The 13,913-nt window shown below is 38.4% G+C and overlaps 3 protein-coding genes and 1 non-coding gene across 7 annotated transcripts; 2 read left to right on the top strand and 2 right to left on the bottom strand.

Moving 5' to 3' along the window:
* Positions 1-129: 129 nt before the first annotated feature.
* On the bottom strand, positions 130-6,379 carry LOC120007644 (protein SYS1 homolog). The gene is made up of 3 exons (XM_038858019.1): positions 5,596-6,379; positions 3,587-3,813; positions 130-468 (listed from the first exon to the last, which is right to left on the bottom strand). Exons 1-3 carry the CDS (start codon positions 5,817-5,819, stop codon positions 461-463), a joined length of 459 nt encoding a protein of 152 aa, XP_038713947.1. The 5' UTR covers positions 5,820-6,379; the 3' UTR covers positions 130-460.
* A 2-nt stretch (positions 6,380-6,381) lies between these two features.
* Positions 6,382-10,209, bottom strand: LOC120007643 (protein KTI12 homolog). Of its 4 annotated transcripts, XR_005470209.1 has the most exons (4): positions 10,027-10,209; positions 8,063-9,043; positions 7,726-7,820; positions 6,382-7,374 (listed from the first exon to the last, which is right to left on the bottom strand). XR_005470209.1 is itself a non-coding variant. In XM_038858016.1 (3 exons), exon 2 carries the CDS (start codon positions 8,983-8,985, stop codon positions 8,077-8,079), a length of 909 nt encoding a protein of 302 aa, XP_038713944.1. In that variant the 5' UTR covers positions 8,986-9,043; positions 10,027-10,209; the 3' UTR covers positions 6,382-7,413; positions 8,063-8,076. The 4 variants fall into 4 exon arrangements, 3 of the variants coding, with proteins under 3 accessions (XP_038713944.1, XP_038713943.1, XP_038713946.1); XM_038858016.1 differs by lacking the exon at positions 7,726-7,820 and having other exon boundaries at positions 6,382-7,413; XM_038858015.1 differs by lacking the exons at positions 6,382-7,374; positions 7,726-7,820 and having other exon boundaries at positions 7,844-9,043.
* TRNAR-UCG lies at positions 6,486-6,559 on the top strand. Its single transcript has one exon. It is a non-coding gene; the product is annotated as a tRNA-Arg (tRNA).
* Positions 10,210-11,092: 883 nt separating the features above from the next.
* LOC120007951 (trihelix transcription factor ASIL1-like) lies at positions 11,093-13,309 on the top strand. The gene is made up of 2 exons (XM_038858443.1): positions 11,093-11,245; positions 11,382-13,309. Exon 2 carries the CDS (start codon positions 11,852-11,854, stop codon positions 13,046-13,048), a length of 1,197 nt encoding a protein of 398 aa, XP_038714371.1. The 5' UTR covers positions 11,093-11,245; positions 11,382-11,851; the 3' UTR covers positions 13,049-13,309.
* The last annotated feature ends 604 nt before the right edge of the window (positions 13,310-13,913 follow it).

Below are 13,913 nucleotides of genomic sequence, written 5' to 3'. Positions count from 1 at the left end.
CTTAGGGAAGGAAGAGGGGTAGCAGCAATCATATAATCAAATATGGAGTTGAATTGCTTTCAGTTTCCAGCAATGCTGACTCAAAACATGGTTAGCTAACCTCTACAAGAAAAAAAAAAGATCTCAACACAGAGGAAAGAAAAATTTTCCATTCCATAAATCAATTACGAAACTCAAGTGAATTCATCAAATGAAAGAATAAGGGCCTAATCAACAAAGGAAATGACATAACCAGAAAGCAGTATCTTCCTCAATTGCCTATTATTGTACATATAAAAATTCTTGCTGTATGGCATACCTACTCTATGTGCTACATCTACCACAATTTCTATGTTGCTCTCTATTGCTGCCATTGGCTCAAGCAAAGAATCCAACTAAAATGAATTTCTTACCGGAAGTTGTATTGCATCTCATGACCTTGGTCCAACTATAATCTTCTCACCTGCCTTCACCCCGTCCGTCAAACATCTGTACAGATATAGTCTTAATTACCTCGTCTGCAACTATAGCATATCAAACAAAGATAAAAAGATACATGACCTTTTTTGGAGTTGAGGGTAGGAAAATTGAAAATAAAAATGCTGTAGCACATACAATTCATTTCTGAACCAAAAAGAATGCCACCGTAACAATGAATCAGTTATATGATAACAAATGTACAGTTATCGCAAAAACTCACTACCGTTTCAAAGGATGTGTCTCAAACTAAATACAATAGAAATAATCAAATGTGTCTCAGGAAGAATCAAAATACAACAGAAATAACCAGTCTCGTATGAGATCGGGCAATCAATTTCCCAAAAGGCAGCAAATTTCCAAAAAATAACTCAATGAACAGGCACATAATGTACATAGAACCCATAAACTTTGGAAGAAACTGCACTACTATCTATCCTATTTTGAAGTACTCTAAAACTAACTTTGGAGGTCCAATGAATCTCAAGGAATATTATTATTATCACAAAACATTTGATGCTGCCACAACCAATGGAGTGTTGATAATTAATTTACTCTCGAGTAATTCTACTTCCAAAAATTTTTAAGAAAGTTTCTTGAGTGAACTGGCAGTCTCCATAAAACGAGTTTCTTTTTTATTTTGTTTTGACACCCGTAAATTTTTTAATTAGGCATATAATGCCCAATTCAAATTAATTAGTTTTTTAGCACCTTGCCGCTGTTCTCAACAGCGGCACTGCTTTGTCTTTAGCGGTGCCGCTGTTGAGAATAGCGGCTCTAGTTCACAGTAACAGCAACCGTTGTTGCCAATAGTGGTTTCCTTTGTTTTTAATAAAACCGCTGTTGATACCAGCGGCATCGCATGGGTGATTCAATACCATTATTACCAACAGCGGCATCAAAACAATCGTTTTCTGCAGCAAGTCAACATCCCGGTCCACCAAACCATGTCCTTCTTAGCAATCCCATTAAAAACCTCTCTAGCACTCTGTACGTACCAACGCATAGAATATGCATCAATAAGAGCAGTCCCAACGAAGGTATTAGAGTCATGACCAAGCTTACAGATGTAACAATATTGTAGAATCCAACACAACTCCGCCCATTCCATACCCATAGGCAAATCCAACATGGCAGTAAAAACAAAAGGGTTCATCTTATGCCCTTCTCTATGTAAGCGGTGGAACAACTCTTTACCCTCCAACTATCTAAATGAAAGTTTCTGCCTTAGGATCAAAATAACAATACAATGCACAACTTTCCCTCTAACTGGGTCATCGTCTCGGATACAATCTTTGAACACTGCTGTATAGACACGAGAGTCGAGCTTCAGAGAAGTGGCACATTGTACTTGTTCGCTTTGCTTTTGCTCTTATTCTTCTTGTCTTTGTAGGCTCAGCGCAGCTTGCACTATAAAACGATGTCGAGGGAAGCATTTTCAAGTGTTAATTGTAAAATGTGTCACAAAGTTAAGCCATGAAAATGCTTTACAAGAATAAAACCTGTCATTGCAAATTGTTGAGTTGTTGCCACTCTTTTTCAACAAAACTCATACACGTCTCATAGCCAAGCCATTAGCCATATCATTACATGCAACCCTTGCATGAGAGGCTCATCAACACGTGGCACAAGTTTTTACTATAATTTTTTTTTGTTATTGGGTTTAGGGGTTGCATCATTGTATTTACAATAATTTTAAACTACTCTGCTATAGGTTCACATTTGGTCATTGTTCCAGTTCATAGAGAATTTTACTGTCCGTGTTCCTATTCATCCCCAATTAGTTTATCATGTTCCTGTTATAGCTACTTACTTTCAGAAGTGCGGCGATAACGATGGCCGAAACAGTGTCCTGAACCATTATTCCCCAAAAGAGTTGGTATTGTCTCCCAGTTTCCTAAAAGGTTTCACGTGGTAATCAGGCTTGATATTCTGTTATAAAAGCAAATATACCTCTAGTACTCTTGTCAATTATTTGCATAACTTATTTATTCCTTTTGTGGTTGAAGAGTCAAACTCTTGCTTATTCTTTCATCTCATCGTTTCACTGCCCATGGACGTTTGGGATTAGTGGAGAGTCATTCTTTCAGCATATTGTTTCCTGCCCATGCCACTGTTATCAACAGCGGTTTTACTAAAAATAACGGAAGTCGCTGTTGGCAATAGCGGCTGCCGTTACTCTGAACTAGAGCCGCTGTTGAAGCTGTTTTCAACAGCGGCACCGCTAAAGACAAAGCAGTGCCGCTGTTGAGAATGGCGGCAAGGTGCTAAAAAGCTAATTAATTTGAACTGGGCGTTATATGCCCAATTAAAAATTTTACAGGTGTTAAAACAAAAAAAAAAACTCCCATAAAACACAATGCATCAAAGAGGAATGAGAGAGGAAGGTTTTCCAAATCACAAAATAAGCAAAGTGAAAAAGAACAGGCACACACCTGAAAGAGGCAATATATTAAAGGAAAAATCTACAATAAACCGTTCATCCTTGCATGTAATGTATTGCTTGATTTATCTTTTCAACACACACATACAGGGACACATTACATGCCACATTGGGATTTAAAGATAAGTCAAGTTGGCAAATTTTCGAAGACAATCGCATTAAGTCAAAAAAATGCTACATACAGGTGCAGAACAAGCCCCCTATCTGGGTCCCATTTGTTGCTGTCATTTATTATTTGGCTATGGCAGAAATACATTGAGCTTCCAGCACCTTTTTCATTTAGACTCAACTCAAGCAGTTGCTCTAGAGAAAAGGGCTTCGTTTCAGTGGCTTATTTTAAAGACGTTTTGAAACTGGGAAAAAAGAAAAAGAGGTTCCAGTACCTTTTCGATTTAGACTCAAGTCAAGCAGTTGGTCTAGAGAAAAGGGCTTTGTTTCAGTGGTTTATTTTAAAGACGTTTTGAAAACCAGGAAAAAAAAGAAAAAAAAAAACACTCTCCAGCAGTGGAGACATGAAAATGATTCAAAATACACTCAAAAGCAGTACCTAACAGGGCAAGCAAATAATCAACCAATATTTCGTAACACATGACAAGGTTCATGGAAGAACTATTAGGTCAAGTGAACTTACAAATAAGATCATTTGAGTTGACCACTAGAACATGAAAAGGGGGGAAAAAAACTTACTTGACTGGTATCGAGTGATAGGAATTTCTCGGAGTTCACGTCTAATGCACAGATATTCCCCCAGTAAAGCCATCGCTGCAACTCCAGTTCCATTCACAACCCACCATGTTATTGTTGAAGGCCAGCCTCCATAAACTATGCAAATAAAGATATGTATGATGTAGAGGGTGACAGAAAAATCTAAGCACTTCTTTGCCCTCTCAATTAGGAAAATCTGATATCCAGCACTGCATAAACCACAAAAAAAGATGAGAAAAATTCACGAAGATGAGAGCAATTAACTTGTGGGTGCTAGTATGCATATTGAAGACGATATCCAAGAAGCCCTCAGGGCTGCAGATGGGTTGGCCAAGGGTAAACACTTCCAACTAGGACCTTGGTTAAAGTATCTGTAGCCAGAAAAAAAATATATATACAGATACTTGGGGGCTGCTTCAAGTGTCTAGGTTTCACCTGTGCAATGCACAGATTTCCTGCGTTTAAAGAAAAAGAACAAGGGAAAAAAACAGGTATGGAAACAAGTATGAGTGACCCCCATTACCCGTAACTATTTACCTGCTTATTTCTTAATTTTTTTGGGGACAGCAATATAAGAATGGTCAGACAACTAAAAACTATACAAGAGGAAATGTAATATCAAATGATCAGAGTACACCCAAAATAACGATATCGCCGTTAAGAAATAAGGAAAGTAAATGAAACCCAAAAGTGGGGTGACAGAACCGATATAAGAGTCATCTAATGCATACATATCATCTTTAATGATATATGCGCAACCATATGAAAGAGTCCACAAAATAAATAAATAAAGACATGCTTTGATGCAGGAGGACCATTAATATAGTTTTTTATAAGTTAGTGTATTATCAGGTCTATTTTAACTAAGTTCTTTTAGTTTTCACAGTAAGGGTGTTGTCGGAATTTCCAGGTGTGCTGGAATTTCGAATTTAGTATAGTTATTTGTTTTGAGAGTCTTTTGTTGGGTTATTTTGTTAAGTCAAGTCCTAGTTATAATTGGAGTCATATTAGTTTACTTTTAGGAATCCTAGTTTTATTTGAAGGAAATTTCTTATGTAATTAGGATTACTAGGAGTCTATATATATAGATGCAAGTCAAGAATAAATAATAATGAGAGTTTTTTATACAAATTTGTTATAGGAGAGATTCCTTAGACACACACGGTGAGAGGCTGAGAGGGGAAGGTGAGTTTATCCAACCCTACCTGAGAGATTCAGGGTTGTTTTTGTTTGTCGCTTGATTCAAAAAATACAAGAATTTTGGTTCCAGATTCAGACGAATCAGACCTGGGAATTGTGAGTTTTTGTCCTAGGGTTCTTAATTTTGAGCTTAATTTGGGGGTTAGGGGTTTTGGTTGCTCAATCCTAAACAAATTCTACATCGGTAATTCAACAACTACATCATGCCTACTTAACCAAGTAGGTTAATACAGAAATTGAAACCATGATGTCAAGGACACAATAAAAGAAGGTGATATTTAATGGGTGGTCACAAAAACAGATCACTGCACCAGGAGAAGCAACATGGAGACAATATTAAGCCAAGAAGATCTCAAACCAGGAAAACAAGTCAACGGGCATAAATTAACTGACACCAAGAGCTACTCACTGTGTATCAGAAGCAATCAGGTCAAAATCAAAAGCGTGACAGTACCAACCAGAAGAGGTCGACACTGCGATGGAAGATATAAGCACAAATACTACACAGTAAAGGTAGTGCTCAGTCAAAAGGATCATAACTATCAAGCCATAAGATATGCCCAAAATATGGCAGAAACAATGCTATTCTTGCTTCTTATTGCACATTCCCAACTCAAAATGACTTATGCTGCACGAGCAACCAATGGCCCAAGTGAACCAACTAGACTCATAGTTGTTCCAGAAATTAAAGATTCAAAATAATGAAAAAGCAAAAAAAAAAAAAAAAAAAAAACAACCAAGTACCAATTATAATCACAATGACAACAAAAAGAGGAACTAAAAGTGCTCACCCTGCGACTGCACTGGCCAGCAACGACAAAATGACACACCAACCAGTAACCGATGAGGTAGAGACAGTAGCGAAATCAAAGAAATAGGCAAGGCTCATTCGAGATACTCGAGTCCCAACAAGAATCGTCAAAAAAACTGCAAGAGTAAGATAGTAAAGGCACTGAAGGCAAACAATTTGGGCGACAATGAACCATGGGTCCCAAACCACTGCACCATAGAACATGACTACCACAATGTCTGCACTGTTCGCAAAAGATCTCAAACTCCCACTATCAACAATACTTAAGATGAACACAGAATAGATGGGTGCTTCGGAAACCCAATTCTCATCAAACTCACAACAGTTCTGTGCGACCCAACTATCAAGTACACTTCTTTCTCAGAAATAACAATCAAAATTCAGTCTCCAATCGCTCCAGAAAGCACTATAAATACAGAACACCCAAAACCCAAATCTTCATGGTCTCGATTTTCTGATGAGAACCCCTGTTTATTAGGGATCTAAAATCAACAAACAGGAAGGCAAGACTAACCGAACAAATCAGCTGTATAACTGGTGTTTTTATTCCCAAATCAAACCGGAGAGCGAGGGACAGAGATACCCCAAGACGTTTGTAAGACTGGGCAGGAAAGTTCAGATCCAAGCGAGGATTGACAGATGAAAGAAAAATCTAATAACAGCGGAGAAATATTCAGGGTTGTAGCGATAGATCATGGACGTTGCGTTGTAACCCAAGGTTCTTTCATTTACGCTTTAATTTGTTGGTGGTGCGTACAGAATAGGCGAGCACATGAAAGGAGTCCGGACAGACTAATTCTGGTGGAATTTAATTGATTAATTATTAGAGAATACGTATCTTCTTTATCAGCTTAGGGCTTTCATCAACGTGACCGCATAGCGCAGTGGATTAGCGCGTTTGACTTCGGATCAAAAGGTCGAGGGTTCGACTCCCTCTGTGGTCGCACCGCTTTTTGCCCCTACTGGATATATCGGCCCGCACCCAATCTACCTATTCCTTCTGCAGGTTAGCATGTTCCTCAGCACAGCAGTATTCAATTCAAGGGACATAACTTGACGATCTCCGGCAGTTTTCTTCAAAAGCTCATTAGTTACTGTTAGCTCCCGTGATTGTGATCTCTGCCATTACAGGCCTCTGCGCTCTTCTCTCCGCCTTTAGCTACATCCGCATCACTTTTGGTGAGTTGGCAGCCTTCTTAACCGGCGCAAATCTCATAATGGAGTACGCTTCATCCAACGCCCCGTCGCCAGAGGCTTCTCCGGGTACTTTGGCACCAGGATTGCAATCCCCATTAAAATGCACCATTCCGTCAATTTATACTTTCAAAGTGATTAATTTTACGACATACTACAAGTAGGTAGAGAATTAACTTTCATACAAGCTAAACGCCAAAGCAAAATGCTAAACAATATATAGAAGTCAGGAGAAAGGAAAAAGAAAATGCATTGCTCAGAAAACTCTTAGGAAACTTGTAGTTGTTTCCCCGACTCTGTACCTACCATGCTTTGGGGTAAATCTCGAAGATGCAAGTAGGAAACACAGAACTTGTCCGGCCATCTTGTAGTAAATCAGATAAAATGAGGAAACCAAAATGACTATCATCCAATTGATATATATCTCTTCTCCACAGATGACGCAGTTCTGCTCGCTTGTTCAGAAGTGCCAACACAATTTATGCAGAAACTTGTAGCTTGTTAGAAATCGAACCAGACCTAAGATTACACCCAACACACAATGCTCCAGCAACAGCTGCAGGGTCTGAGGGGTAACAAATAACCAATCCGGTTGACAAGACCCCCAATTACAAATAAAGCGAAAAACCTTGAATATTATAGTCCAGACGCAAAGGTATAAAACTAGAAATATAAATTAAACCAGGAAATAGAATGCATATCACCATATCAGTGTTGTTCTGATAAACAAACCAAGAACACAATATGAATACATAAATACTCTCATGTATCAATCCCGCTAATATTGAGTTTGTATGGAAGCATTACACAAACCATCATATACCCAAAAAATGGAGTCATCACTGCTAAGATATAATGTCAATTGAGGACTTGAAAAGAACAAATACAAAAATCAATGTATAAATAAAAGCACTACCTCTCTTTGCCAATCCAGCAATCCCACTAGCAGCGACATGCCGACATCTACTACAATGCGCAAAAAGAACAGAAGGTATACCAAAAATCTCAGGTCTGCAAAGAAAGACAATCCAAGAAGCAGAAAAGTAGGAAAATGGTATTGCAGACCTCAGAAACAATCTATATATATCTACTAAATATGGATAAATAGTACAAATTTTGATAACCAAACACAAACTACCAAGCCAAAATGAGATGCAAGCCATTCTCCAAGAATGTTATAACAGTAACACCCTCTCTGTCAATGCTTACAATGCAATAAAAAGAATTCATGATGTACTCATGTATAAAATCACCTTGTCTCCTTTTTTCATAAAGCACCCAATTCCCGGTTCAAGTAATCCAAAAACATCCTTTTTGCACTCTCCGCATCAGTAGGAGGGGGAGGTCCACTTAAACTCGTTTGTCCTGTCAATTTTATGAAAGTTCGGCGTAGTCTGCGTAGCTCTGGCAACACAACTGGTTTTGAAATATTGACAGTTGGTAATCCCTGGCCAAGAGAAATCCCATTTAAAGGACCTCCCATTGCTAGAGATTGTGCTTCCACGATGGCACTGACCACCTCTTGAGTTGCTCTGTCCAACTCATACAAGGAATTTGCCTCTGAAAACCGAGCACTTTGAGTAGCAATTGTGGGCTGTAAAATTCTGACATCCTGTGTTTTTGAGTCTACTTTTTTAGTCAAGTATGAAACAGCATCCAACAAGGCAGCAGAAGATTTCTCTATTCCGTCTTTACATGGCCATAACTCAAACAAAGGAGAATCCCATCGATTTCTTCTATCTGGTCTCTCAAACCTTCTAGCTAAATCTTCAAATATCTTATCATCATATGAAGCTTCTCCCTTATTCATGCGTTCTTCATTCCATTTTCTACAATGAGTTTCTTCCACATCGCAGTATACCACACAATATCTTATCCCAGCAGCCCGAGCCAAACACCACAACTCATATCTGTAACCTTTGATGCTATTTAAAGAATCTACAATGATAATATTTTCTTTCGATAAAGACCTATCTACTTCAGACCGAAGCACACCTCTCAAATTCTTCTCTGCAGGCATATTGGCATAGCTTTGATTGCGATCGAGATGAAAGGTAGCTTCATCAATGATCCTAATGGTTTGTTTTGATTCTGATTCCTTAAGAGCCTCTGCTAGGCAGAGAGCAGCCGTCGACTTGCCACTGCTTGGCTGCCCACAAATGACAACCAATGCCATTGAAAGAATGAGTCTTTGTTCTGTAGCACTGAAACACTCCTTCTAGAAACGTCAATCACTGCGAAAAATAAAATTGTATTAGATGGCACCGTACAAACCATAAGTAAACGATACTAGATAATAAGTGGCTTACATCAAATAAAGAAGATTTCCTCATAATAACAATCATTGCGAAGCCAAGTACACAAAGTATAGAACCATCTATTCATCCACATTGAAAGTGTTATCTTCCCCATAAAGGCCCTCAAGTTTCTCTTTTTCCAAACCATCTAGAAGATGGCAAGGGGAAGAGCTGAGATCGATTTTCCGTCATTAGTATCATGGATTAAGAGGTTATTGGATTAAGAGAACATAATCTCCATCGTACATTTAAGACTCTGAATTTTCAATAATATTTACCTTCAAGTTACGTTTAGAAAAACAAGGGAGAATTTTTATTTTTGAAAGCCACATCACTCATCCTGGAAATTTTATGCCCCGTAATAAGTTGTTATACAAAAATCTTATTGTCTTAACTTGCGGTCATTAGTTGCTCAGAGGAGAACACCACTAAGTTCAGGACCTTCAAATAAATCACAACTGGATTAACCCCAATAAATTTATATTAGCAATATATAATTTTCCTTTTCATAATTTTATTTTACAAAGGCTTTATCCCATAAATCTCCTAAAATTATTCTTCAATTTCACAAAAAAAAAAAAGAAGAAGCAATCTTGGTATAAATTTTGCAACAACTCGCAATTTTCCATGCACTGGCTATCTGTTCCTTTCTTACTTCACCATATCAAACCTCCCTAACTACACAAACCAACTTAAATCTCTCCTCTCCTCCTCACATAGAAATTCCATGCCTTAACTACCAGGATAAATTGTGCAATACGTTTAACAATAGAAATTGAATACTCCGTATTTGTTTAATCTTCAGACTCAATAGTCCTCAATTTCTAAGAAATCACACGATACATGTTGAGAAGATAGAAGACATAATAATCTGAATCACTGATAAATAATAAAACAGCAATCGTAAAAAAGAAAGAAACCTTAATTTTGAAAAAATCTTCTGGGTTTGTTTCGGCCTTGAACGATGATGAGGAAGAAGAATACTTTCAATCAAATAAAAACAGGAAGATCGATCCTGGAAGATGCTGCTGGACTTGACGCGAGAGAGGCGAAGACAAACAAAGACGAAGAAGCAATTTTTAGGGTTTAACTAAACTTTAAAAAATTCAAATAAAACTGAAAGACATCCACTCGAGAAGTAAGTCCATCCACAGCATGGCACGCCTGTTTCCTAGGCCGAATCAATCGGCCCGCTCTTCAGAGGTCGAGGATCGGCCCGCGAACTTCCAAACATGAAGCGGGCTCGCTAAGTGGCTAAGTGCCCAAGGGACAGCCCAACCCGTTTTAAAAATGTTTTAACCCGTCTTGGTGAATCTCTCTCTTCGTTGGTAGAGAGAAAAGGCTTGGCCGCCTTGGCCAATATTACTGCTTCGCCGGTTTGTTTGTAACAACTCGGTAATGTAAGGGCAAAAGGGTATTTTCATCCCTCAATTATGGGGTGGGTTTCACTTTCGTCCCTAAGCTTTTTTCTCTTATTTTCGTCCCTTAACTATTGAAAATATCATTTTCGTCCTTCAAGTGAGATTGGAATCGGGAAATGCTTACGTGGCATCTATGTGACATATCGGAGAAATCTGATCTAACAAACAATAGGATGCCACATTGGATTTTTTCTTCTTCGAATTTATTTGAGAGACAAACTGGGTACTTTCTCATAATTGGAGATGAAAAATGGATAAAAAAAAGTTAAGGGATGAAAATGAAACCCGATCAATAATTAAGAGATGAAAAATACCCTTTTACCCGTAATGTAAGTGGTCAACATGAAGCGATTGAAAATTTAAAACTTGACAAGTTGAATTGTAACATGATCATTTGTCAGTGATCGAAAATGACATTAACTCAATTACTTTTATTAAAGACGGGGCCTTGCTCTAGTGACAAGCTCCGTACCATACGAGTCGCAGACTCACAGGTCCAAAACAAAACTTTGGGGTTTGAATGCATATTAATATCATCCAATATTCAAAGGCCGACGAACGCACTGCGCGTACTTTAGCAGCATACTTCATTGAATTAAATGTTGGGTTTTCTTCTCGGCCCACGTCTACATCTCCTCCATTTTTCAAGATCGATTATTGTGTAAACTTACTTTTACTCTGTATTATATGGGTTTCTTTTCACTTTCATTCCTTTCAGGTGAGCACGATGGTTCCTGTTTTTCTTCTTTAAGTTGTTGTGAGCTTAAGTTTTATTTTATTTTTTTGTTTATTTGGATCGTATGAAGATGGGAAGTACGTTGTTGTTTGTGTATTTATATTTTTTTCTTCTGCAGTGACAGGAAAATAATTGGTAATTTTGAGCTGGGAGTTTGGTCCTCCTAGATTTTGATCTTGCTGTGTTAGCGATTTTTGAAGTTTTGTGGTTAGGATTCTCGGAAAATTGAGGGAGATCAATCACGGGATTTAGTTGCTTAATTTCTTTCCATTTTTTAGGATTGTGTCGCGTGGTTCTTGACACTGGATTTTTGGTTGGGAAATTCGATTCTTGTTTGGTGCAAGATGTATGGTGTTTCTGGTATTTGTTTGAATTTTAAAGTTGGGATCTTGTGCTGGGAGAGATTGATGGGTTTTTTTTTTAATTTCTTCTATGGAGAAAGAGAAAATTGCTATTGGACTTGATTAAGATCTTTTAGGGGTGAAATGGGGTACTGCTGAATATGGTGTTTGTTTCTTTGGAGAAGGAAATTTTGGTGGTTCAATAGCATCTTTGGTTGGTTTGTTGCTAAGCTTGAATTGAATAAACATGGATGACAATGAGGATGATGCTAAATATCCACCAAATTCCTATGTTTTGAATCACCCACCGAATTATGGTTCCTCTGCTGCAAAGCTTCCAGTACGTAATATGCAGTATCCTCAGGCAGTCGGTAATCAGTATTTCGATGATGAAGACAATGAGGCTGAAAATGAAGAAGAGAAATTAGGAGTAGCTCGTTATCCAAATAACGGGGTTCAATATATAGACAATGGTAATGACGATATTGATAGTGATGATGATAATGAAGATGGTGGTGATGGTGAAGATTGGGATGAAGATGTAGATGATGAGGATGTTATGCCCAATAATGATAATTGGAATGCAGACGAGTCGGATGACTTGGAAAGACATCCAAAAAAGCGGAAGCTAAAGAGTTTGGCTTCAAGTTATGAATTTGCTCCAAGGGTACGGGCACCACCGGTTGCAGCTCCTACTGCCCCCAAGCCATCATTTGGCGGGCGAAATTCACTTACTGACTGGAATGAGCATGAGACATTTGTTTTGTTAGATGCTTGGGGGGATAGATTTCTGCAACGTGGGAGGAAGAGTCTTCGAGCTGAAGAGTGGCAAGAAGTTGCAGGGAAGGTATCTGCAGTTTCAGACATTGAAAGAACAGATACACAATGTCGGAATCGTTTAGATACCTTGAAGAAAAAGTACAAGAAGGAGAAGTTGAGGCTGACAGAAGTGGGTGGTGACAGTAAATGGGTTTATTTCAAGAAAATGGATATGTTAATGTCATCATCTGCACAGCAAGGTGGCATATCTTGTGGCTTGGACTCTGGGGATAATGTTTTCATGAATCCTAATGTCCATGTAAACCATGCTAATGCAATGGATGAGATGACAGATAGTCTTGAAAACTTGGAATCAACAGATGGTCATGAGGATGATTCAGATGGGCTTCCACCAAAGAAGAGAAGGTTTGGAAGTGACAACGATGCAGGGCCCTCATTCGGATTGCTTGCAGATTCTATACAAAAATTTAGCAAAATATATGAAAAGATTGAAAAGAGCAAAAGAAATCAGATGTTGGAGCTCGAAAAAATGAGAATGGATTTCTATAAGGAGTTAGAAATGCAGAAGAGGCAGATTATGGAGAGAGCCCAGGCCGAGATTGCCAAACTTCAGCAGGGGGATGTCATGGACAGTGATGCCACTCCCGAAAATGGCAGCGGGTGATACATTCTAGACCCCTTTCATGTTATGTGTATTGATTCAGGATTTTCACTGCTAACTGTTGTTGTGTAATAGTGGTACGTTTTACCCCTTTCCCCTCTTACTTCCTGTGGAAGTAAATTAGATTCATTTGGAGGTTATTGTGGGTTCTCTTTTGATTTGTTTCTACATATGACTTGTTCTTGTGTATGAACTTTAGGGTTAGCTGTTCTCTTATGATATGTAACCTGCAGAAATAATTACATAGATTATCTGTTCTGCGCATTGCTTATGTTCTCCCTTGTCTGCTTCCTTGACGCCGTAAAGACAGCCCTAGGATTTGTAAGACAGCCAAGAACGGTATTGTAAGAAACTACATCCGACTTCATATTAACATTACAATGCTTCATCTTCAACATCTCCATTGTTTGCTTTGGACCACCTATCTTGGCTAAACCATTAAGAATTATATTAAGCGAGTTTAAGTCAGCACTGCAACCATTTTCTTTTATGGTCCTAAACAAGGAATGGGCTTCATCTATCATCCCAGCCCCAACCATCCCTGCTATGAGGCATTATAAGTTGATAATACCAAAATGACCCTCCAATAAGATATTGATACCTGTCGTCGTCATACAATATGAAGGATAGGAGATCGGGCTAGGAGCATCTTGGTAAAACTAGATGTCACCTCCGTCGTTACTGTTTGGGACTGTCAACAAAAATAATCTCAGTATCCTAGGTGACCAAAATATCTTGAGCACCGAGAAGACCACATCGTCGAACAGTTAGAAGATCTCAAGATCCTTATGAGATTCAACCCCTAGAAAATCTCTCCCATAATCATAGGAGGAAAACCATTTTCCTCCATTTCTTCAAGTAACATACA

This window comes from Tripterygium wilfordii, chromosome 10, assembly GCF_013401445.1.
Source record: "Tripterygium wilfordii isolate XIE 37 chromosome 10, ASM1340144v1, whole genome shotgun sequence".
NCBI lineage: Eukaryota > Viridiplantae > Streptophyta > Magnoliopsida > Celastrales > Celastraceae > Tripterygium > Tripterygium wilfordii.
This window is presented reverse-complemented; position numbering and strand designations above follow the sequence as displayed.